The 25,653-nt window shown below is 37.4% G+C and overlaps 1 protein-coding gene across 3 annotated transcripts in view; it reads right to left on the reverse strand.

Moving 5' to 3' along the window:
* Positions 1–25,653, reverse strand: part of Cog1 (conserved oligomeric Golgi complex subunit 1) — a 546,651-nt gene that overhangs the window by 320,279 nt on the left and 200,719 nt on the right. For all 3 annotated transcript variants that reach the window (XM_090377929.1, XM_090377930.1, XM_090377928.1), the window contains 3 exons: positions 20,819–20,855; positions 16,866–16,970; positions 9,921–9,977 (listed from right to left, as the gene is read on the reverse strand). In XM_090377929.1, coding sequence (XP_090234055.1) covers positions 9,921–9,977; positions 16,866–16,970; positions 20,819–20,855 — 199 coding nt within the window. The remainder of the gene's footprint in view (positions 1–9,920; positions 9,978–16,865; positions 16,971–20,818; positions 20,856–25,653) is intronic.

Raw genomic sequence — 25,653 nt, forward strand, 5'->3', positions numbered from 1 at the left:
GCCACTTTGAGCCCGTTGCTTTGCTGCTCTAGTTTGGGGCATGATACTTTAAATTAATAAAATCAATAAATTAAATGTCAATACTACGCTATCTAATAGAAACAGTGAAGCGTAATACTCTATAAATTATACGTTACAGCTACCTAACTACCTCAATTAAAAATTTGAATTCCCTACCACTATATACAAAAACAATGGCTGCAATCGAACGAAATAATGGTTATTAAGTATTATGTATATCTAAAAAAAACTGTTTATCTAAATTAAAATAAAAATAACCAGCGTAACTATAACTATAAGACTACGTATTAAGTACAATATATAATAACAATTATGTAAATAAAAAGGCAAACACTTCGATCATTTTTTTCAGAGCCTGCAACTGACAGCTGTAATGTTTAAAGAGATAAACATTTATGGAAACATTTGTGGAAATTGATAGCTTAAATAAATTTAAGGCTGAACTAGACAAACATTTTGAGTGACTGGATGGGTGAAATGGGAAGGTTGTTTTTTTTTTTTTTTTTATGGCTGATGCTCTATAAGCTTGCTTTCTTGTATCACATGCCTCAACTAATGCTAATCTGACTGGTCTCCCATAATAAGTTGAGGTGTTAACAGCTTGTGTGTAAGAAAGCTGATTGATAGGCCATTTGGTAATGTGGGCATTCTATTTACTGTATGTTGAGAATGAAACTAGGGAAAGTGTCGAGGATCAGCTTTCATTAAGAGGTAAGATTGCATTAAATGTGTGTCCCACATAAAGCTGAGCAAGGATAACCTCTTTATTTCTATATGATTGAAAACTTTATTTCAGCTGTTGTTTGATCTGGTATAATTTGTTGGTAGTTTGAGATTTGATAGGTTTGGATCCACATATTTTCAGAGGCTTTTCTAATGACAAGGATAAAGTCATCCTACGTAACTTTATCCACAAAGAGAGCATTATAACCCCTGGCATGGTGCCGTGAAGGGTATTGTAGAGTCGTGGTACCTGCATGTACTGGTGAACTTCACAATAAAGATCTTATTTATTATATTTGATTGGCACATTCATTGCCCAGTATTCTAAAAGTTCAGGAATCCAAGAAAATCTAACTCTTTGTTGGTTTGTTCTGAGGTGAGATAAGCAGGAAAGAATTTTTCTTAGATATGAATGGGCAGGATGATCCGGCTGTAAGGTATATACTGCACTTAATGAGTCTGTGAAAAAATTTTTATCAACATCATTTAGTGCAAGAAATAGTCACATATGTCGGCAGATTTCACATCACACATATGAAAGTCATGTCTTAACCTTTCCACTGATCTGTGTCATTTGAAGGTGATAGCTGCAAGTTTGGGTGTCAATCAATGAAAATAAATGCAAACATAAAAAGCTTAAAAATTATACTAAACTCATGACACTGCTGTTAATTTGTTGAGAGCATTATAGGAAGAAATGGCAAAAAAAAAAAAAAATAAATAAATAAATAAAAACCTAGAAACTGAATTCATATAATGTATTAGGGCAGGCAAAGACGCATCTTGGATTTCTCACCTTTCATAAAAACTGAACAAGGTAGTAATTCAGAACAGAAAACTAAAATTATAAACTTTAACCTGTTCATAACTTTATTTATTATAAAATATAAATTCTAAATAATTAAATAAATAGGATAAAATATATTCGTTTTTAGTATTTGAATAGTTACATGGTACAAGGAAGGTGTGGAGGTTCGTCCAGTTCTTACTTGAATTTATTTAAGCTATCAACTTCTACGACAGATGGAAGTTAGTTCCGGCAATCAACTACTCACTGGCTAAAAGCAAATTTCTGCACATCTATTCTACAACTGTCTTTATTCGATTTGAATTCATGCCCCCTCAGGTGTGTAAACTGAGCAAGAGGAAGAATGCTATCAGCATCACCATCAGCTTGCTCAAGCCATTCAAGGACTTATACACCTCAATCAGATCACTCAAATAGATCACCTCATAGGTGCCTAGTCTAGTCTCCAAATCCTGCAATTTGCAGAACTTAACCCTTTTTGGCAAGAGGAATCCTTTGTTCCCCTCACCAATCTCGTTGCTATTCTCTGTACTCGTTCCAGTCCACATTCTTCCTAAAATGAGTCCTCCGGAGCGATAATCACCTCCTTATGCCCACTAGCAAAATTCCTGTATATCACTGATAACACCCCATGAGCTGCTCTGGCAGCTTGGCTGTACTGTTCAGAAAACTTCATATCTCACTGACAATTACCCCAGGTCTTTTTCATTCTCCACTACCCTGACTGTAGTACTGCATAGTTAGTACATTACTCTGGGATTACTGCTATCCATATGCAGTACTTTGAATTTGTTAATGTTAAACTTCAGTTGCCATTTCTTAGCCCATCTGCCCAAATTTTCTAGATGCTGTTGCAGTAGCGTACTGTCATTAATGTCATTAATAACCTTGCCAACCTTCATATTGTCTGCAAAATTGGAAATTAAGCCTGATATACCTTAATCAATATTAGTGATAAACACAGAAAACAACAATGGGCCCAAAACTAAACCCTAGAGGACTCCACTAACATTAGTCCATTGATTACCACTCTGTCTTCTCCCACTCAACCATCCCTATCCATAGTAGCAACTTGCCCTGAATGCTACAATGCTCCAATTTGTACAGTAGTCTTCCATGTGTTTTTTTTTTTTTTTTTTTTTTTTTTTTTTATGAAAACCCCAAACACGAGAGGTATTAGAACCTATAGTACTTAGTACAGTGCTTGGGTTGGAGATTGAGAAGACGAAAGAAGATATTTGTTGACATTAGACTTGAACTTCTGTAGACTAATTTTCAGGAAATACGAATGAAGGAAGGTTGTTCCAGAAAACGGCATTTGAATGAATAAATGAGGAAGATGAAAAGTTGGTTCTGTGGGTTTGAAGTTGGACAGTAAATGGATGTTGGCTGGTGGTGGCATGTGTTCGGACTGTTTTGAAAGAGAGAGCGGGAATTATAGAAGTAAATTCAGAAGAATAGTGCCCATGTAAGTATCTGTAGAAAAGGCATACAGCAGAAACAGTATGTTTATGAGACAGTGAGTGGAGAGACTCTGTCAGAGATGAGTCATTAATCATTAATTAACCTAACTGCCCTCTTCTGAATGGAATCTAGAAGCCTGAGAGAGGTTTTGGGGACACCGCCCCAGATGTGGGAACAATATTCCATGGTAGGGCGGATTTGCGATTTGTACAGAATGAACAGCTCTTTGGAAGAAAAGTAATGTCGAGAGCGAAAGAGAAAACCAAGTTTTTTAGATGCAGAGGCAGCAATATTTATAATGTGCTTGTGCCAAGAGAGATTAGAAGTCAGGGTAATCCCCAAAAGAGATATATCAACTTGCCTAGAAATCGGAGTGTCACCAAAGATAAGCATAGGAGCGGAAGAATCCTTTTTGCCAGATATAAGACAAGACAGAGTTTTAGAAGAATTGAAATTAAATAAGTTGTCTTTGTTCCACTGGAGAATTACCTGGAGATCGGCATTTAAGGAATTGGTAGCAGATATTTGAGAAGTTCAAGCTGATTGAGCAGGGCAAGGTTTCTCAAAATGGAAAGTGGAATGCAACGTGCTACCATTGAGAAAACTATGGATAGGATTTCTAGTCAATCGAAGAAGGTCATTAATATACAAGAGGAAAAGAGTTGGGGAAAGAACTGAACCTTGGGGGACACCAGCATTAGTGGAGAAGTTAGAAGACAGAGAGCCATCTACCATCACCCTCAGTGAGCAATCAGAGAGAAAACTGGATAACCAATTACAAAAAGCAGTTGGCAAACGATAAGATGGAAGTTTTTTAGAATACCTTTATGCCAAACATGATCGAAAGCCCTTGAGATGTCAAGACCAAATGCCTATGTTTTACCGAACTTTTCCATTGAATTTGTCCATAAATGGGTAACATAAGCCAGAATATCACCAGTGGATCGACATTAACGGAATCCATACTGGTGATTGTTGATCAGAGAGAAGGTTTGTAGGTAGTTAAAGAGTTGGCAGTTAACTGATTTGTCCATTACTTCAGAAAGAGTAGAAGTAATTGCAATGGAACGATAACTGGATGGGAGGGATTTGTCACAATTTTTAGGAACTGGCTGGATATGAGCAAATTTCCAAGTAGAAGGAATAACACCTTTGGAATAAGAAAGTGAAAAAAGGCAGAAAAGAACAGAAGTAAGTTCGGGAGTGCAGGTTTTGAGAACAAGTGGAGAAATATCATCAGGACCTGGAGCTTTCTTAGCATCAAGATTCGTCAAAATCCTTCTGACATCCTTTTGAATGAAGACCACAGGAGGCATTGAGTGGAGTGTGTTGGAAATGGTGGGAGGTGTTTTACCAAGATCATTAATACATGAGTTGGAAGAAATATGGGATGCTAACAGGTCAGCTTTATCCTTGGCTGAAGTGACAACAGAACCATCTAGTTTTGACAGATGGTGGGAGCAGAGATGGGTAAAAGTTGCGGCCAATAGCTTTGGCAAGAGAACAGAATGCTCAGCTACCATTAGGGCAAGAAGCAAGTTTTCTACTCTTAGCCTGTTCAAAATCTAGTTTGGACTGATTAATAACTGCTTTACAATTGTTGCGAGCTTAGGTGTAGGCAGAAAATGAAACTGAAGAATTGTAAACAAGCCAATTACGATATGCAACATTCTTTTTCTGAACGGCCTTAATACATTTATTGGAAAACCAAGATTTAGATAAAGGACGAGATTTTAAAGTGGAGTTTTAAAGTTTCCATTCCTACAAGAATAATTTCACTGATGCGATCTGAGCAAACACTGATATCAGAAGTTTTGAAACAGTAGCCATGTAGACATGTATAGTATCTTATGTAAGGCAGCTCCCAAACAAGTTCAACTCCACCATAGTACACTGTGATGTTACAAAAACTCTGCAGAAAGGCCAGAAAAGTGTGTAATGCTATGTTTGTGCCGTGTATGCGTTTGTTATGTTGTTTAGTTGTTTCTGGCTGCTTTGCTATCAGGAAGCAATGAACCCCTGGGTGGTGCATCCTGATACCCATCTACGCTGCGAGGAGGTGGGCCACAACTAAGCAAACCTCAAGTGTCATGTACTGAATGTCGAAATCATTCAAAATATAAGCAAATAAATTAAATTTAACAGTAAATTTTAAAAAATTAGAAAAATTAAAGATAAAATAAGAAAAAAAATAAAATAAAAATAAAATTCGGTAAAAATAAAAATAAAATTCAGTAAAAATAAAGAAAAAATAAGTTAATAAAATGGAAAAAAAATAAATAATAAATAAAATAAAAAAAAAGGAAACAAAAAAAAATAAAATAAATAAATCATCCCCCGCCAGTGTAAGGTGGTACCAGCAGATGATTCTGCCTCAGGACCAGTCCGAGGTTAGCAGAAAATAAAAGTCAAGAAAACAAAGTGATGTCACTCAGCATCATACACGTTTGTTAACCAACTGCAAAAGTCAAAGATGGTGGTGAAGATGGTACTTGAGCAAAAAAAATGGTGGTAGTGATGATGGTGGTGGTATCATGAGATGGCGATGATAGAGATGCTGGTCTGGACTGGAGGTAGAGCTGGGATAGGAGTAGTTCCTGAAATTGGGGCACTACTGATGATTTGTCCACATCTGGCAAAAGCTTTATGTGCAAAATCTTGCAGAAGATGAAATATTTCTTTGGAGTCCAAGAGAGAAGACTCATTGTCTGGGGAGAATGGTTGACACAGAGCAGACAGAGGCTGACGAAGATCCAAGTAATATGGACAGGTGAAAAGAACCTGCTGCCAGTTTTCTGGGCTGCCACAGTTACAGAGGGGAGAATCAGACAGGTTAAACATAGCAAATTTAGCACAAAGGGAACTATGACCAGTTAGAAGAAAAAGAATGTGGAGACTCGGACTGAACCATTTTAGAATATACTTTTGTAAGGCAAAGGACACAGATGGAATAAACTGTCTTGTGACCATACCTTTTGAAGAAGAAGACCACTGATCTTGCCAGAGTTGAACCATGGTTCTAGCAACGAGTTTTTTTGGTTTTACGATCGGAGTGGATATTAACAGTGAAGTCTAAAGAGTCAACTGGAATGGCATGTCTAATATAATAGCAAAAACCTTGATAAGCGATTTGGAGATCCACAGGTAGGCAACCGTTTAAAACCTGGAGCGCAGCTGTCGAGACAGTGCGACAGATACGACTCATCATTAAGAGCATACTTCTTTGGATAGAGGACAGTTTCTCTTGGATGGCAATCTTCTTAGTATACCAAATCCAGGTGCCAGCACCATAGGTACAAATCCGAATAAACACCACTTTGTACAAAAGACAAAGGGTATGATGGTTAATACTTCAGGATTGATGCAAAAGACCAACAAGCATAGATGTATACTTGGCTATTTTATCATGAAGGTGCAAGATATGTTTCTGGAAGTTTAACTTACGATTTGGAATAATACCCAAAAATTTATGCATGTCAACCATGGAGAGAAAATTACCAAAAGGTTTAACAATCGGAGGCTTGAAAATGTTAAGGTTGCCCTTAAGATAAAGAAGTTTAGTCTTGCTAGGAGAAATGGTAAGTTTATTAATAACAGACCAAGAGCACAGATCATTCATAATGCTACTGGCAGTACTTTCCAAAGAAGCACGAGAATCACCAAGGACAAGAAGGGTTAGATCCTCGGCATATGCTATTTTAGAAGCATTGGGAGTTGAACCAAGAAGCCTCTCATCTAGAACCAAATCCCAGACGAGTGGACCAAGCACCGAACCTTGTGGGCATCCTCAAGAGACAGAACGACTAAGTTGCTGAGTTCCAGAAATTACTAGTACAGAATGGTGGAGAAAGTAGTTCCAGGTTAAAGTAGTAAAGTAGTTACAGTTGTGAGGAGCATTGAGCAGCCCTGAGGCGAGCAAAGAAGCTTTCCCACCTAAGTGAGTCAAAGGCTCCAGAGAAATCTACGAAAATAGCCATAGCATATTTAAAAGTGCAGCTGTTTACTCTGGAGAGAAGTTCAACCAAGGCCTCCTCATTTCCACGGCCTGTACGAAAGCTCAACTGGTCAGAGGAAACAGTAGTCTGACTAAGGAAAAGAAGAAAAGAAATTTCACAGGTCATCCCATTTTGCATTCTTCTAATGCCAAACATGAGGTTGGGAACAGACATGAGATAAAGGCTCCATTGGAGAAGAGACAATCACAAAGTTATGATCTGAGGTGCTTAAAGGACCACTCACTTTGACCGTGTACTTAGAAGGGTTGTTTGTAAGAAAAAGATCAAGCTTGTTGGCTGTATGGTTAGGATTGTCCAGTGTTCTCGTAGGTAAATGAACAATTTGTGCAAGGTCATTAATAATTGCAAAAGCCTCAGCATCTCGACCAGCTGGGTCGGTGTGACTAGAAAAAAAAAGCGAGCTGGAGTTGTGAACATTAAAATCACCAAGGAAAATTACCTCACTGTTAGGAAAGTTGGACTGGAGAAAGTCAAGTTGCAAAGAGAGGAAGTCAAAGAATTCCAAGTGATTAGTGGAGTTGGGAGAATGGTAGAGACAACAGATGAATTTGACACAATGAGGTAGTGAGATTTTAATCCAGAGAAGATCGAAGAGAGAAGATTCCAATTTACCAAGTCTCTGACAGGGAATATCGGAACAGACATATGCACAAGTACCACCTTTGAGGTGGAAGGAATCATACATCGAATAATTTGGGCAACTGAGATGAGCAGTAGTTGAAGCAACCAATAACTAAGATTCTGTTAGAAAACGTGCATGGGGTTTGGCAGATTGCAAGTGGAAATGTACATCGTTGAGATTAGAATTGAGACCACATATATGTGAAATGAACTAGGAAATGTTTCGGAGGTTTAGATCTTTTCGCAGATAAGCTTACTCTATTAGTTTGACAATTCATGGTGTATTGAATAGTAAGAAAAAGTGGGGAGGATATGCTGTATGAAGAAATGAATTTTTTGGATATGGCATACACATGGTAAAAATATACCCAGATCCTTGACATAATGTGGCTTCGATAATCCCCCCCCTCCCCCCACACATACACTATTCGGACTCCCTCCAGTCACTATTTGGCAGAGTAGAGGTAGCACGATTATACACTAGCTGATCCGGAAGCCTCCTAAAGAGTTACCAATAGTCCAATGTACTAACTAGCGGCAGGCCTGCGAACACCGTTTTAGAGCTGTACCCTCGAAATGTAAGGAAGATTATCTCGCCGTGATGTTCATAATAACCTCAAAAGTCATCAGTCATACTGCATGATGGAAGAGGTGGGGAAGGGTTGACCGGAACTTAGCTCTGGAGACTAAACATGGGTTCCACCACTTCAAGCCTCCAATAAGCAAAGTGGTGGTAATTGCAATGGTTGATATGAGTCATCTACCACCTAGTATTGCCTGGTAACACAGAGGGGTGGCATTCCTCCATGTGGTGTGGGTGCCACACCTGAACCCCTGCTTATATTGGTTCGCACCTGGGTGGTCACCCCACAGTGTGCTTGTGCTTGTCGGTTATATCCAGGATTACTAACAGTCCCACCATCGTGAAGGTGCAAGCAGAGGATTTTGGTGTCACAGGCAGTCCGGACTTTGCTAAAATTGGATCCACTTGACTTGAGTGTCACCCGAATATCAATTCCATCAGCATTTTAGACTCCCAGGTAGCAAGTACAGCTTGTCTGGCTTATCTGAGAGAATGTCTGTGATGACAACCTCAAGGACCTAAGGTTGTTGAGAGACTCTCAAAGTTGTTGAGCGTCTCAAAGAATTTATATAGGTTTTCTGTATCATGGTCCCAGATAGATATAATGTCATTGATATAACTGCTCCAGTTGGTTTTCGAAGAAATCTTCAAATTTTACCATAAGTATCTCTACCATGAGAGCAGAGAGAGCATTTCCGATGCCGAAGCTAGAAATATGTGTATAGAATCCCCTGTTAAATGATTTTTCAAACATGATCTGATTGATCTCCATTCCATCCGCCAAAACATATATATAGATTTATCCAAGCAACTCGATGTAAAAATCTCTAGGCTTAAAACCTGAAATTTACCACATAACTTAAACAATAATCATTCCTTCCAAAATAAATCTTACCTTACCCAGGTGTAATACTAGGAAAAATTATTGTCCATAAAGTCAGACTTAATGAAGAAACCATTATGTTTAAGTGCAATGTGGAGTATCATGTGGAGTGCTCAGATTGTATCTCCTTGTATCTGGGGTCAAACGAATGTGCCCCACTAGATAGAAATAACAATAATAAAAGTTCTGTTAATGCTGGTCATTCCAGTGCCTTGGAGCTGACATCCCCTCACAACCTTTTTAAACTTAACCAGATTTCTATAATGGACTAAGTGTAATTATTTTAAATTGCTTATCTCTGAACTGCTTTGTATCAAAATACATGAGAGCTCTAACGCATTCATCATCTGTTCATTACGTCTAATGGAAAGTAATTTTCATCACCTCTGCTCAAAAGTAGTTTCAGCCATGGATGGATAAATGTGCATCTCTTTCAAAATTATACTGTCATTTTCATCCTTGCCTTTGAGAACTACACAATCAAAGTATTACTTAAGGAAAGGTTTTTTTTTTAGTGTATTTAAGGCTGCCTCAGCAGATTCTAGTTGCTCTTATTTTGTTATCAATGGAATTGGCACTAGGTTTTCAAGAGATCTCATGGTTTATCTATTTGATGACTCAATATGGGCAGTTACTTTGTAACTATTAGGATTTCACTTTAAATTCTTATCATATTTATAACTAATCAATGGGGAGTGGGTTTTAATGTATAACGTGTTTTCAAGACTGAAGAAGTATCACAGAATAAATCACAGGTAAATTTCTTTTTAATTGTACATTAAAGAAATGTTATTTTTTTACCTGAATGTTTCTTTGTCACCTGGCTCAGCATGTGGACTAAGAGATTCATTCCTTCTTCTGCAAAGAAAATAAATAAAATAATGCATTATTGCAATAATAGTAATTCCTACATTTAATAATTATTCTTTTTGATTCTGCTCATTTTGCATTAAAAATGCACATTAATTTCTAAAAAGAATAAATTTCTCTCTCTCTTTCTCTTATTAGTATAAATATATTTCATACCTTTGTAGAAAAACTACCTTAATAATTATGGCTAATATATATCTTGGTAAAAATTAAATAAAAAAAAGATACACCACCTTCCATTGCTGAGAAAGAGCAACTACAAATTTTGCAAGCTTTATAAGACAAAAATTAACATATTAGAAGCTATATGGTCAACATGAACGTGGGGCTCACATCTGGTGAGTTTGGGCTCGGCACACCCAAGATCCTGAGCTGGATATCATCATCCTTCTCTTTCTTGGTGATTCCCTTCTACTTCTCCTCTATCAGGGTAACTTGGGAATTTTTTTTTTTTGGCTGGTGCAGCATAAGCCTCAGGCTTCCTTGCACCATACAGCTAATAATAATAATAACAACAACTAAACAAGTGGGTATATTTTTTATTTATTTGTATATTTTTAATTACAAGTGTTCAAAGTTTTCCTAATTACCTGAACTTGTGATTTGAAATTATTACTGCATTCATTCAAAGATATTGGAGTAACACAAGCTGTATTAGAGGTATTTTGATCCCTTTTTTACTTCTGCCACAACAGTACTCATTAAATACTCCCACAGATAAAAGTATACAGCATTTATACCTAGTAAGCAAGGATAATCGAGTCATGGAACATGCCCTTATTATCTAGATTTTACCTATTTACCTCATGGTGCAGATACTTGTGTTAACAAGCTCTAACATTATCACTAAAATGCACTGTCATCCCACAGGGCATGAACCAAGTGCATTGTTTAAGTCCTAATAGCGTATTTATAGCAATTTATGGCAGTGTTTTCCTGAAAAACATTCAAGTATGACCCTTTCGCAGGAAGGAGATGGCTGCTCTTTATTCACACTACATATAAGATTGGTTGCATGAAATACAGACATCTCTTTTTCATTTGTTAATTTTGGTTTTTTTTTTTTTTTTTTTTTTTTTTTTAGGAGCATTAGCAACTAAGGCCATACTGCTCTGGGGATATGCGGTGGTCATTCCCTGACCTTTCCACATCCTCCGTATTTGGTGGTCATGGGCTCGATCCCCGGTCTAATCAAGAAGCATGTGCTGTGCACTGCTGCTTCTGCTCACCTGGCTACGGAGGCGCCCTCTTTTTCATGTGTACATGTTATGGGTATTCATAATTCGACTTTTCATGAATTATGCCTCATCTAGCCAAAACCAACTTGTAAAAGTGGATCTCTTATTGGTACACATTGCTGAAAGCCCACAGCAAAAATCACAGCTATTGTGGCATATCACCTTGAAAAGGCCACATCTGTTGCACATAGTAGGGTATAGAAGAAATTCATGGAGCGTTCTCCACACTGGTAAACAGCATGTGAACTGAAGCATCTTTTGAATACTAGATACAGAATCTGTTTTCTCTAAATTAAAATTATATTGACTGCTGTGGCGCAATGTTGTGATCTTCCAATACTGAAATGGAAAGAACATAATGAACCCCAGGGGCTCACATCTGGTGAGTATGGGCTTGGCACACCCAGGGTCCTGAGCTAGATGTCATCATTCTTCTCTTTCTTGATGATTTCCTTCCCTTCTCTCTCTCTCTCTCTCAGGGTAACTTGGGAATTTTTTTTTTGGCTGGTGCAGCATAAGCCTCAGGCTTCCTTGCACAATATAGCTAATAATAATAATAATAATGAACCTTCCTACCTTGTATTCATTTATCACTGTTAAAATATGTTTTTCACTCAAATATTTGATGAAAAGGATATTTTTCTCTACTGAGCGGCAGATGAATTTCCTTTAGAACTGGTCAAAGGAGATCTAAAAATAATTACAAGCTCCAACAGGTAGTCATTCTGAATCCTGTCATTTTACCAAATCCACCGATCAAGTTTTGAGCATTGAAACAGTAATTTCTGAAAGGAATTAGATGTGGAAATATCAAATTTCAGTATCATTCTGTAAGCAGCATAAAATTCAATGCATGTCACCAAAACAAACTAATTGCAATAAGTTTCTTCAAATCTGCCTTTATTCCCATAATGTTCAAAGTTTTAAAAAATATATTAACTGACCTGGAGTTCTTACTACTTTCAGTTAATTTGATGTGTGTTGTATTTTGGAAACTCAGCTCACAAAGGGATGTCCATAACTGGCCTTCACTCTGTCATCAGGTTATATTCACTTTTGTAATTCCAGGGCTGTGGAATTACAAAATTCTGATATTGCATATTTGAAGCTGGTTGGTTTGACTGTTCAAAATGTATACTTAAAAATGGAAAGCTTTCCCTTTGGAGACATTGTTCTCCACTCTTTGATCAAGTTAGGCAACAATTCAATTCAATGAACATTTATTTATATTTAACCTCTACAAAATAGTTAACTTTCTAATAGGGCAGGAAAAATTCTGGATTTAATCTTTATTAATGCTCTTATCTTGTCAATTTTTTTTTTTAATCTGGACTCCCCTGCATCTGACCATAACCCCGGGGGCTCACATCTGGTGAGTATGGGCTTGGCATACCCAGGGTCCTGAGCTCGATATCATCATTCTTCTCTTTCATGGTGATTCCCTTCTACTCTCTTTCAGGAACTTTTTTTTTTTCCTGGTGCAGCATAAGCCGCAGGATTCCTTGCACCATATGGCTATTAATAATAATAATAATAATAATAATAATAATGTACACCTTTCCTTAGGGTGTAACATTTCTAAATTTAAGAAAACTTTTCCTCATAATAATATACATCAGACTTAACTATTGTAAAGTACTAATCTCAACAAAACTTTCAGAAATTCCATTTGTACTTATAAATATTTTCTCCTAGGATATGCACAGTGTCAAATTACTATTACTATTCTAAGTGGCTATCCTCTACAACAACTAACTCCACATGTGAAAACTTAAGAATAACATCAGTTTCAAAACTTTGATGGGAGACTATGAACTTGATACAGCACATGGTGCCAAAAAATCCTATAGAAATAAAAAGCAAAATTTCTCTAACTGCACAAACTTCTAGTCAAACTCAATCTAACTTGTCAGTCTGAAAAAGCAAAAAATTAACAAATATCAGGAAAAATTTTCAAACCTAATAAACATCAGCTTTCTTGCGTGATACGAAAAAATGAACACACTGATTTTAGTGTTTCTCTGAAAACCAGACATTAGTTGGCCAGTCAATTCCCTATGTAATTCAGCAATCACCACTTTTCTATTCAATGAGAAAATACTAAAGACACAAAACAGCTCTTTTGTTGGCTAATGAGCCATGACTTGATCTAATCCCTAATTTAACTGTTAAGATATCTAGTACCTATCTCTCAAGGCTACTTTGGCTAAGGTAAAGAAAGCCTGCACAAGAAGCATGCAAAAGTTCGATGAAATTTACCGGTAAAAGTACTTTGCCGTAATGGCATTTGTATTGTTGCTCGCTCGGTAAACAGACGGTGGGTGTTATCAGTCTGGAGTAGAAGTTGAATCCTACGGGAGCTTGAAACCCTCCCGAAGTGTGTGGGGGAGGGGACCTGACCTCTTTTTCTTTAGAATCATGAACAGAGTCATACTGGAAGTTCTGGCATCATAATAAATGTTCTAATGCAGTTTCACCGGTAAACCTTTTGGAAGTTTGCCGTGCTTCTCGTGTGGGCTTCCTTTGCCTTTTTTTTTTTCTTAATAAACAATTTATCCACTAGTCCACCAGTGATTCTAAAGAAAAAAGGTCAGGTTGCCCCCTCCACTTCGGAAGGGTTTCAATCTCCCATGGGATTCAATTTCTACTCCTGACCAATAACACCCACTGTATGTTTACTGAGCGAGCAACAACACAACTGCTGCTACGGCAAAGTACTTTTACCAGTAAATTTCATCGAACTTTTGAGTGCCTCTCGTGCAGGCTTTCTTTACCTTCGCCGCTACTTTCTCTCATTTTCAGATGTCTATGAGAAAACTATTTCTCCCTCACCTTTCACATTAACCTGAAGTACTAGAAAGAGATCATTCCATTCTTATTATTCAGATCTTACCAGAAAAAGGATCTCCACAGTGGCCAATCATTTTGGAGACAACCTTTCTAATACTTATGTCATAAATCTGAAGAGGAAGGAATAGCTTAACTTATCTATTGGAACTTCAGCATTTCATGCAGAAAAACCATCTGTATTACATTTACTTCAAAATTTTCTTAAAACCGTGGTGACGTTTAAAAATTTTTTTTAGTGATTACCTAACTAATTAAGTAATGATTCTAATGTAATTAGGAAAATCATCTCAGCAGGCAGTTCCCAGTGTGCTACCCTCTCCTCACTGTTATTCTTGGCTTTAACAACCTTTTACATCCCCTCAACGTGGGCACCTGTTCATGGTGAGCAGACCTCCATGTGATGCTGCCTGTCCTCCAGATTAGCATCACTGGGATCCAACGCCTACAGCCTAGGCTCTAGGATATCATCATAGGAATCCAGCATGTTTGCCATGTGCTGTGACCCGTGTAAACTTCAAAAGGAGTCCTGTAGGTAAACAGTGCCCTCTATGTCAGTGATTTCAGCATATTTTCCAAGTTATGCAACGTAAGGGTTATTGAAAGACAACAGTGACAAGCCATTGATCACCTTCATTCCTAGGTACCAGCCAATGGTTTCAGGTTATCACAAGAGAAGACCATTTGAGTCTATTTTTAACACAAATGTAACCTTCACCCCAAACCTAAATTAAAAGTTGGACAAAGGACCATTCCAGTAGTAGCAGAGAAAAAATGCAACTGAACTAGCCTTGGATCACATACAAACCCACCACCCCGACCAAAAATTTATTATATATACTGATTCTCTCAGTTCACTGCAGGATTTGTTATAGACGAGGTTCATTCCTCATCCAGTCCTGTTACAGATACAGAAGAGGCTAAATTTCCTTTCTGAATCGAAATTGGATGTTCACTTCTGCTGGATTCCCAGCCACATTGGGATCTTGAGAAATGATTTGGCAGACACAGCAGCCAAATCGGTGACCCTTTATAACTCTTGCCTGTTAGTTCCGTGTACAGACTACAGACAAGTAATACGAGATTAAGACTGTAATACAATATCGGTCTGCGAAGGAACCGTAAAGAGGAAGTTGTTCTAGATTGGCTCTGGATAGTACCCAGTCGTCTGACTCGTGCTTTTCTGCTGAGGGCCGATGACCTTCCTACGTGTGAACTTTGTGACATTGTTTTACCAGTCAAATGTCATTATTGAGTGTCCTATTTTTTTAAAAGTACACTGTTAATATTTTAATGCTTTTACCCATCTGACTGAGCTTCATATACTCAGTCAGATTTTATCTGACAAAGACGATATGTCTGCAATTTTTAAATAAGTACAAATCTCTATACACATATATAAATGCTTTTTAATAGAAAAACAAGTCATTGTGTTCAATTCTGTTTCCTTATCCTATGGAATATTTTTTAATTTTATTTTGATTAACTTGTTTCTATCCATTTGTACATTTTCAGATAGTAATCTATTTGTATGTTACAGTTGTTTTTTAATATATTTAAATATTGGGCTTGTCACATTATGGCCTTAATTGCCCATGTGTCATCAAAACCAAAATCACTCACTCATTCACTCACCCTTCTACAGTTTCATGATACTGCATTAATTTCCTATGCAGATAATTTACAAATCTGTTCTATTTCCACACCACTTGAGGAAGAAGTAACTGACAATGATCGTTCTCTTCTAAAATACTTTGGAAAATTTGGTCTTCAAATCAATCCAGCAAAGTCTATATGCTAAATCTATATAAAAATAAATAAATAATCTCAACCTTTCAACATTTCTGCCCAAAATTTACTTTGAAATAAAAAAATGATTTGATCTAAAAAGATGTTGGAATATTTATGGATTTTTGACTTTCCATGCCCACATTAATCACAAAGGATACAACATATAAAAAAAAATTTGGGGTTTCAAGGCAAATTTACTTTATATAGCTAACCCAATTATTGGAATTTGCTATATGAAATTGTATTCTTATTGCTTCTGAAATATGGTCTGCAATTATCTTCTCTACTATGAAATGAGGAAACAACTGAAATCAGAATTCTAACTTGGGAAAACTTAAAACTATTACTCCTATTCAAAATCTACCATGATAAACAATATGTTAATCATGATAAATTTTGAGGGTTTTTTGACTTGACTTTTTTTTTTTTTTTTTAGTTGTTGTTGGGTTTTAGGAGCATCGGCAACTAAGGCCATGTTGTTCCGTATATACCATCTGTAAATTTCATGTGTTGTGAGGTCAATTTTCTGTTTTCTGGATGAAAAACCCAAGTTTCTGGGAGGAAAAACCATGCTACCTTCGCACGAGGCCAACTAACTCAGCCACGTTGTGAAAAAGGCCCATAAAAATTCCTTCCGCTATCGACAGGATTCTAATTGAGATTTTTTCATCTGATGCGGGGGAGGACAGCAATTTTACCAACTGTGCTACCCATGAGGGCCTTTTTTTTTCTTTTTTGGCTGATGCTGTATAAACTTGCTTTCTTGCATCATATGCCTCTACTAATGCTAATGCTAAAATGAAATCCTCCCACTGGTTGGTTATCTTGTGAATACAAGTGACAAACACTACCTATTTGGAATAACGTAGGCTGACACGTTTCTGTCAGGAACACAAGATTCAGACCAACTTTAGTGCAGCTAGGCAATAATTCTAATAAAATATAATTCTAATAAAAATAAGAATAAAAATTTCAAATGATAATAATATCAACAACAAACCTTTTCCTTCTGAAGTTGTTTCTGAATAAAAGATATCATGAACTAATTGTAGTGTAGCAAGAATTAATGTCACCAGTTCACACACTTGAGTTTTTGCACTGGATGCTGAAAAAAACAATTATAATAATTTTTCCAGGTAAGTTTAAAACAGAGTACAGTAAAAACAGTAAGTCTTTAATACACGTGAACTTAATTTATACCAACATGCATCTGCCAGAACTTTTCTGTCCATGCACACAACTACTGTGTTACCTGCATGGGTAGCAAAGTGCATATAATCAGCATCCACCCCCCACCAGGTGGAAAAGGAGTGGGTTTGAATCCAGTCAATTAAGGTTGATCTGTGAACCTGCACTGGAACAGCACAGCAAATTATGATCCATAACCTCAACATAACTTGTTGAGAAGGCCTGCATCCTGCAGTAGATTGACAACGGCAGCAGATTTATTATATATATATATATATATATAGTTTATTTTATTTTATTATTATTTTTTTACTGTTGTGGATACCATTACATGCATTACTTGAGCTTCTTAAACTGTTTACTGGATTCTGACATATCTCAATAGGTACAAAATCTAAAGTAAACATTTTTGTTGCCTCTAACAGTAGTTGATGAGCCTTTGTATAACTTGGTCTGAGAAAATATTTGAATCATTTAAACCTTGAGATAAGCTACACAGTAATTGTAATTTTTTTTTTTTTTTTAATAAAAAAAAAAAAAATTTACTTGCACCTTAAAAGTGATGGGACTGTTAGTAACTGTGGGTATAATCACTGTGGGTATAATTCCTGTGTGCAAGAGCTGAAATACAGCACCTAGTAATACTAGAGGTGATGCCCAGGTGTAAAAAATCATAAACAAGGGTTATGGAGAGGCATCGACACTACACAATGGAATGTTGCCCCTTTGTGTTACCAGGCAATACCAGGTGGTATATGACTCTCAGCAACCAGTGTAATAGCACTGCTTTGCTTATTGGAGGTCTGAAGTGGTGAAACAGATTTTAGTCATCAGAGCAAGCTCTGGCAACCCTCCACTCTTCTGTCACACAGTATGATTGATGGCTAGTGAGGTCATTTACTCCAACCTGGAGTCATTTAGCTCCAGGTTGGAGTACAAGAGCAGATCTTACCATTATGCCCATCATAATGGTAAGATCTGTTCTTCCATATTTCAGAGGAAAAGCTCTAAAACAGTGCTAGCAAGCCAGCCACTAGATAGCCTAATGAACCAAACCTATTGGTAATTCTCTAGTGTCATCAGGACCAGCTAGTATACAGTACATAGTGCTAGTACATAGCTAGTCCAGATCAGCTAGCCGAGTAGAGACAGCAATATCTGCAAAAAAGGCCTCTAAGGTTGGGGTTATACATACCACAAGTTTAGACAAATACACCAACCGTTTAAATAAACTGATTTAATGATAAAATAATCCTGAATAGTATACTGAAATAATACAATAAAAACAATACAATAAAACTGTAAAATAATAATTTACCAAAAACTGATTTACTTTAAAACAAATAAAAATTAATTGACGAATTTAAAATACATTAAAAATTTTAAATTTAAAAGAGATAAAACACCACTGAAGCTTTCGGGGGCATCCGCCTCCTTTCTCAACAATAATGAAGTTCAAGCGACGCAACCTTAAATATCAGGCTCACGGCACACGTTTCTGACCAGGTGCATTTTCAACACTCCCTTCATGTGTGCTGGAACCGGAAATGGTCTGGAAGTGGGGCAAATTAAAACGTTTGTCTCTGGCAAGGACCACAGCCTCCAAAAGGGAGTTGAGCCGAACTCCCCTATCTCTATTCATACTATTATTACCAGATGACCCTATCCACAAACTCTCCAGCCTCTTGCGGTCCCAGAATCTATGCGCCCAGTCAAGGATCACAGCATTCTGAGGGGATACCTGATGTTGTTTTTCCCAATAGTGCTTGGCAATGGCGGATTTATTGAATTCTGCGATCTGTATAGCTCTCGTATGTTCCCCCAGACGGTCCTTGAGTCTTCGCCCTGTCTCCCCCACATACCGCTCCCCACAATCCGGGCATTTGATCTCATAAACTTTTTTTGTTTTAAAGAATTAGAATTAGAGAATAGGATTTTTGCAAGGTTGGAGTTCCTATGCGTAAGTGGAAACGATATGTGGATGACATGGTCACTATAGTAAAAAAGGGGAGAGAGGAAGATGTGGTTAGTTTTCTCAATGGTTTCTCTCCTTTCATACAATTTACCTCAGAGGTAGAAGTAGACGGCACCCTACCATTTCTGGATATAATGGTGTACAGGGAAGGCCCCAGGCTTAGAACTAAGATCTATAGGAAATCAATGTGTAGGGGCCAGTACACATACTATAAGTCGGCTCAGACTGCTCAACATAAAAATAGTGTGGCTAGGGCACTTATGAGTAGGGTGAGGACACATTGTAGTACCTCTGAGGAGGGAGAGAAAGAAATTAGGCAAGTTATGACGGATCTTATGAAATGTGGTTACCCCCCAAAGGGTCATTGATAAATATAATAGAGAAGTGGAGCATAATCAGGTAGTTCTGCCTGCACTGCTTACCACAGTTTATATTCCCTACTATCTGGGCTTGTCAGATCGCATTGCGAGGATGCTTCGCGACTTTCAGACACGCTGTGTGCAGCTCCCGGGTCGGAGATTGCACACAGTGGTGTCACAGGTCAAAGACCCCATTACTAAGGACTCTAGTAGTGGGGTCGTTTATGAGAACAAATGCACGGATTGTGGGGAACGGTATGTGGGAGAGACAGGGCAACGACTCAAGGACCGTCCGGGGGAACGTACAAGAGCTATACAGACCACAGAATTCAATAAGTCCACCACTGTTGAGCATTATTGGGAAAAACAACATCAGGTATCCCCTGAGAATGCTGTCATTGGGGGGGGGGGGGCAGTTATAAAAGAAAAGGAAAAAAGTTTAAGAACTACTGAGCTATAAAATTAATAAAATATCCCCACACACACACCACATAACCATAGGGGGTTTATATTTGCATCTTCTCCCACAGTCTATTCTAGGAACACCATCATGGATAGAGAGAAGATACCAAATTAACAGAACCACGTTCTTTAAATAGCACAGTGTAGAAAAAACTGAAACTGAGATACTCGCACTCTGCATTAGGGCTCGGTTTGATCTAAACAGGATTCCTTTTCAGAGGCGGGGAAACACAAGTAACAATGTAAGAAAACTTTACAGAAAGTAAGTAAAGTGAAGCTTTAAAACAACTAATAAAACATATTTGGTGGAGCACACAGCAATCCCATCAGATCAAACATGAACATAAACTATCAGAGAATATGAATAGTAAATGGTCAATACTCCTAGGAGAGGTGGAGTAAGGGTTGTTGTTGTTATTTGGTTTTTAGGAGCATTAGCAACTAAGACCATATTGCTCTGGGGATATGCGGTGGTCATTGCCTGACCTTTCTGCATCCTCCATATTTGGTGGTCACCGGCTCGAACCCCGGTCTGATCAAGAAGTGTGTGCTACACACTGCTGCTCCTGCCCACCTGGCTACGGAGGCACTGTGGTGGGGTAAGGGATGAGTAAGAATAAATCTATAGTTAGCAGTCTGAGTGACCTTGTGACAGATGCAACTTAAACTGGTGATAGGATCTGCAAAAGTATAAACATGAGTTAAGTAATGACAATGTAGGAAATGAGGTACATACTTCAAAATGAGAGAAACAATTTTATCAAAATTACTGGACTTTATGGAACTGTAATTCAGTAAGGAATAAGGACTAATGACATTAAAACATATAAACTAATTTTATCTATTTGGGAATTATCTTCTCCTCCCACTTGTTGGTACCAAATTTTAGTTAGAGGGATTTTATCTAATGCTCATGATAAGATTATATACAAATAAATAAATACAGTATTACTGAAATTTTTTACTTACAGTACTTTGTTGATTGAAATATATTCTGAATGGCCATCTGAAAATATAAAACAGTCTAAAACAGCAGCAAAAAATTTAAAGACATTAATAAAAAATCAATAAATCTTTGTTCTGAAATTCATATAAAATAAGAATACATGAGGTGCATAAGGCCAAGAAGAGGATGATTTTAAAATGAATGGAGGTGCACTCTATATGATCAAAAGTTTTGGATACACAAAAGTAGTTGCCAAAATGACTTGTAATTCAAAAAACTAATACACAGCAGGGATGCCACTGACTTGCATGACAGCCTCAATCATCCTGGTTGGTTTCCATCAATTTCTGATAGGTATTGAATGGAATCTGCCAACATTCCTCCTACAAAGCAATTGGAAGAGAATTTACAAGAAAGCCATATTGGCACTACAATTCACTCCACAGGTATTCAATGGGGTTGGGGTCTGTGATCTATAGGCAGAAAATTAACCATCTGGATGCAAGTAAATTGCAACATTCAACATTATCTTGAACAGCCTTAACACATTTATTGAAAAACCAAGGTTTAGATAAAGGATGAGATTTTAATGTGGAGTGTGGAATAAAGGATTTCATCCCTACTAGAATAATTTCACTGACACAATCTGAGCAAACAATGGCATCAGAGAACATTTAAAAGAGTAATCCAATCAAGGAAAATTATAGAAATCATTCCTTTTCCATCCATGCAATGCCAAACAACATAAGGCTGAGGATAGCCAACATAGAAAGCTTCCACTGGAAAAGAGACAATCACCAAGTTGTGATCTCAGGTGCCTAGAAGACCACTCACCTCAACCACATCCTTGATAAGGTTGTTCAGGACAAAAATATATAAGGAGTGTTGGCTGCTTATTAGGATTTTCTTGTTTTCTGGTAGGTAAATGAACAATCTGTGTGAAGTCATTAGTAATTGCAAAAGCCTAAGCATGTCGACCGGTTGGAACAGAAGCCAAGCTAATAGGTCAGCAATTACTCATGTCACCCTTTAATATCCTTTGTGAACTGGGGTGGTAGTGCAGTGGAATAGGAATCAAATGTAATAAATCAGAGGTTCTAATCACTTTCTAGACATATGTTTTTTTGTTTTTAGCTGAGAAATTTTACTTTTTAGTAAGAATATAACTAATTTAAAACTGCAATCATAACGGGTATAGCATAAAATATATAATGGATTTGATAGCATAAGGTATAATGTAAAACTTGATAGCATAAGGTATAATGTAAAACTTGATAGTGTAAGTCGTATCACTGCATTTTGGAATCTATTAGCTTTATGTAGTATTGTCAATTAATCAATTAATTGTATTAAATTTTCATTGTTGATCAATTACATTGTATTTAAAAAGAAATCATGCCTCAGCCAAGAGCAGCCAGGCAAGGGGCACAACGTAGCAGGAGTGCTGTAGCTCGGGAAGAACCAAAGGGGGCAATTCTTCAACAAATAATGCCATAACAAAATGTGCAACGTTTGCCAAGCTTGCTGGAACAGAACATGATATTGCCAAGGGGGGGGGGTGTCTTTGAGTGTGCTCTGTACAAAGAGTGTGAAGAAATTAGGCACTAACTCAGCATTCTGATGAGTGTTTATGAGAATTTGATAAGTAATGTAGAAGCCCTTGAAGGAATTAAAATGGGGGTGCATCAAATTCTCAGCTACCCAACTCAAAGCCAGAGCTCACAACTGTGCATCAAGCAAAATAACAGCAATCCCCAAAGTAGAATGCACTGGTCCCACAGGAGGTGGTTATTGTCGGTGACTCTACTGTCAGGGAAACAGGAAATGTATCATGCAAGATAAGTGGAACAGAACCAGGGTATATCTGGCAGAGGCAAAAATAGATGGCATTGTAGAGCAGATATCTTTTTAAGGGCACAAAACGTGGTATTGTTGTACACGTTGGCACTAATGATATTAAGGGTAAGCGATCAGAGGATTTACTTAACAAGTACAGGGAAATGTTGGGAAAAAAGTCGCAAGTTAGGATTGAATTTGAAAGTGTCTGGAATTCTGTCCAGACACAATAGGAGGGAGTACATATTGCGAGCCTTGTCAATAAATTTAGCCTTAGAGAGAATGTACATGGCTCATGAAGTAGAATTTTTCTCAGTGTGGTCTGTGCTTGTTAACAGGCAAGACTGTTTTTACATGGATGGAATCTGCTTTTACATGGATGGAAATTGAGGAAAGACAGTTGTAGAATAGATGTGCAGAAATTTGCCTTTAACCAGTGGGTGGTTGATTGGTGGAACAGACTTCCATCTTTTGTTGTGGAAGTTGATAGAGTAAATAAATTTAAGGCTGAGCTGGACAGGCATTTGGAACGAATGGATGGGTGAAATGGGAGGGTTTCTTTTTGGCTGATGCTGCATAAACTTGCTTTCTTGCAACGTATGCCTCTATTAAACGCTAATGCTAAAAAGATAGATAAGGGTATGTCGATCAGCGCCCCATGACATGGATGAGACACACCAGAGGATATTCAATTTTTTTTAAGCAAATAGTTCGAAGATAGGTCACGTGCTTGAAAGTTCAGTTTCCTATCTAGTACCATTTCAAGAAAATGGACCATGTGATTAAGAGGAATTGGAACATTTTTGATCTTTAGTTCAGGATCAGGATGAAATGACCGTAATTTGCAGAAGTGAGTAGTGGTAGATTTCTCCTCAGCAAGACTGTATCTATTATGTAAAATCCAGGATTGTATTCTGGCAAGAGAAATTTATAACTGTCTTTCAACAGTGTTCATACTTTGTGAATGGCAGGATATGGTGAGATCATTGGCACATGTATATTTGAATGGTTTTTGGAAGACCTTCCAATATATTGTTGACCCTAATTGCAAATAGGGTTGGACTCAATATGGAACGCCGAGGGACACCCTCTTCTTGAATGTGAGATGCTGACAGCATGTTCCAATATTGGACTTGAAAGTGCATAGTCTTAAAAAGTTCTGTACGATTTGAGGGAGGTTGCCTCAGCCCCAACTGATGCACATCTTTAATAACACCAAGACTCCAAGCGGTATCAAATGTTCTGAATATCTAGGTTCACCATCATTAGATGCTGTCTCATGACGAAGGTGTTACGTATGTCAGATTCAATTTTGACGAGTATATCTAGAGTAGACCTGTTTTTGTGGAAGCCATATTGAAGACCAGAAAGAAGATTTTGGTTGTCTAGAATCCAGGTGAGCCTCTTATACACCATTCTTTCAAAGATTTTGCCTAAATAGCTTGTTAATGATATTGGTCTGTAATTCTGAATTACAAGCAGTCTTTCCCTGGTTTTGGTATAGCACAAATACAAGATGATATGTATTTTCTGAAAAGATACAGTTATAGAAGAGTAATAATATGCCTAGATCAGCTTCACATAGATGCTTCAGCATACTGTAGTGAATGCCATCCGGTCCTGCTGCACTATTTGGAGATTTGCTCAAGGATTCTTTGAGCTCAGTTAGAGTAAAGAAATACAGAAACGAGCGACTAGTTTGATTTAATTTATGACTTTCTTCTTGGTTTTAATGCATTAAAAGGTCACATGAGAGAAAGAGGCGGAAATATTATAAAAATATTCTGCTAAAGCATTTGCAATATCAGTAAAAAAAGACAGGTCCTGCCCATTCCACTGTATTATTGCGGCAGTATAAATTTCTCATTGAGAGCTTTAATTTTTTTTCCAGATATTTCAGTATTTTTTTTAATAGTTGAGGTGAATTTAATCCAGGAGTCACGTTTTGCTTTTTTCTAATTTGTCTTGCTTTGGCACTGAGTTTTTTTGAAAACAGTTAGGTTGGCAGTAGTTGGAAATTTGCAAAACTGGTTCCAAGCACGATTTTTTTCTCGTTTCGCTTTGAAGCAATCTTCATTCCACCACTGATTTTGTTGTATACACGCTTATGCTGATCAGATTTTGTAATGGAAATTTTATGTCATCAATATGTTGTTGCTGTACATACTGGTTGTCAAGGTGGACACAAGTGGAATATTTTTTCCAGTCTGCTTTGTGAAAATTCCAAGATTTACGGTCTTTAGAACATGACACGACCTGAGTTTGAATTGAACTGATAATAGGAAAGTGGTCACTGTGGAATGGATCATTCAGCACTAACCATTCTATGCTTGGAAAGAGATGCTGACCAGATGGATAAGTCTATGGCTGATGTACCAGTAGGTAGTTGAACATGAGTTGAAGAGCCAGAATTTAGCAGAGTCAGGTTATGGTTATCCAGGAATGTTTCAATTAATTGGCCTCTCCTATCCAGGGTGGAAGATCCCCATAATGGATGGTGACCATTGAAATCACCGAGTAAACAGACAGGAGGCGGCAGTTGTGTGATTAGATTGTCAAGTTCAGTCTGCGAGCAAGGATAATTTGGTGAAATATAAATGGATGCAAGGGTTAATGATATTCCCACTGCGATCCAGACTGCTACAACTTGTAAGAAGGTTTGTAGTTGGAGATGTCTTGACGGTATTGTAAATTTTACAAGAAGAGCTATCTCTCCAAGAGCAGGACTGTCAGAATCTCTGTCTCACCTAAACATGGTGTAATTTTTGAATTTGAGAGACTTGTGATGATAGAAATGTTTTCTGTAAGCATACACTTACTGCATTTGTTTGAATAAGTAAATCACTCAGGTCATAAAAATTACTGCGTCATCCTCTACAGTTCCATTGTAGAAATTTATTTGTTGCTTGGATTTGAGGAAGATTGATCTGACTGTCTTTTTCTGAGAAGGCTTCAGTCTGCTTTGTTTTAATTTTTCATTCCTGGGAAAGGTTGGGCATCCTGTTTCTGTGGTATTATTAGC

The sequence above is a fragment of the Mastigoproctus giganteus genome, chromosome 7, assembly GCF_048544385.1.
Source record: "Mastigoproctus giganteus isolate SK-2022 chromosome 7, ASM4854438v1, whole genome shotgun sequence".
In the NCBI taxonomy this organism is placed as follows: Eukaryota; Metazoa; Arthropoda; class Arachnida; order Uropygi; family Thelyphonidae; genus Mastigoproctus; species Mastigoproctus giganteus.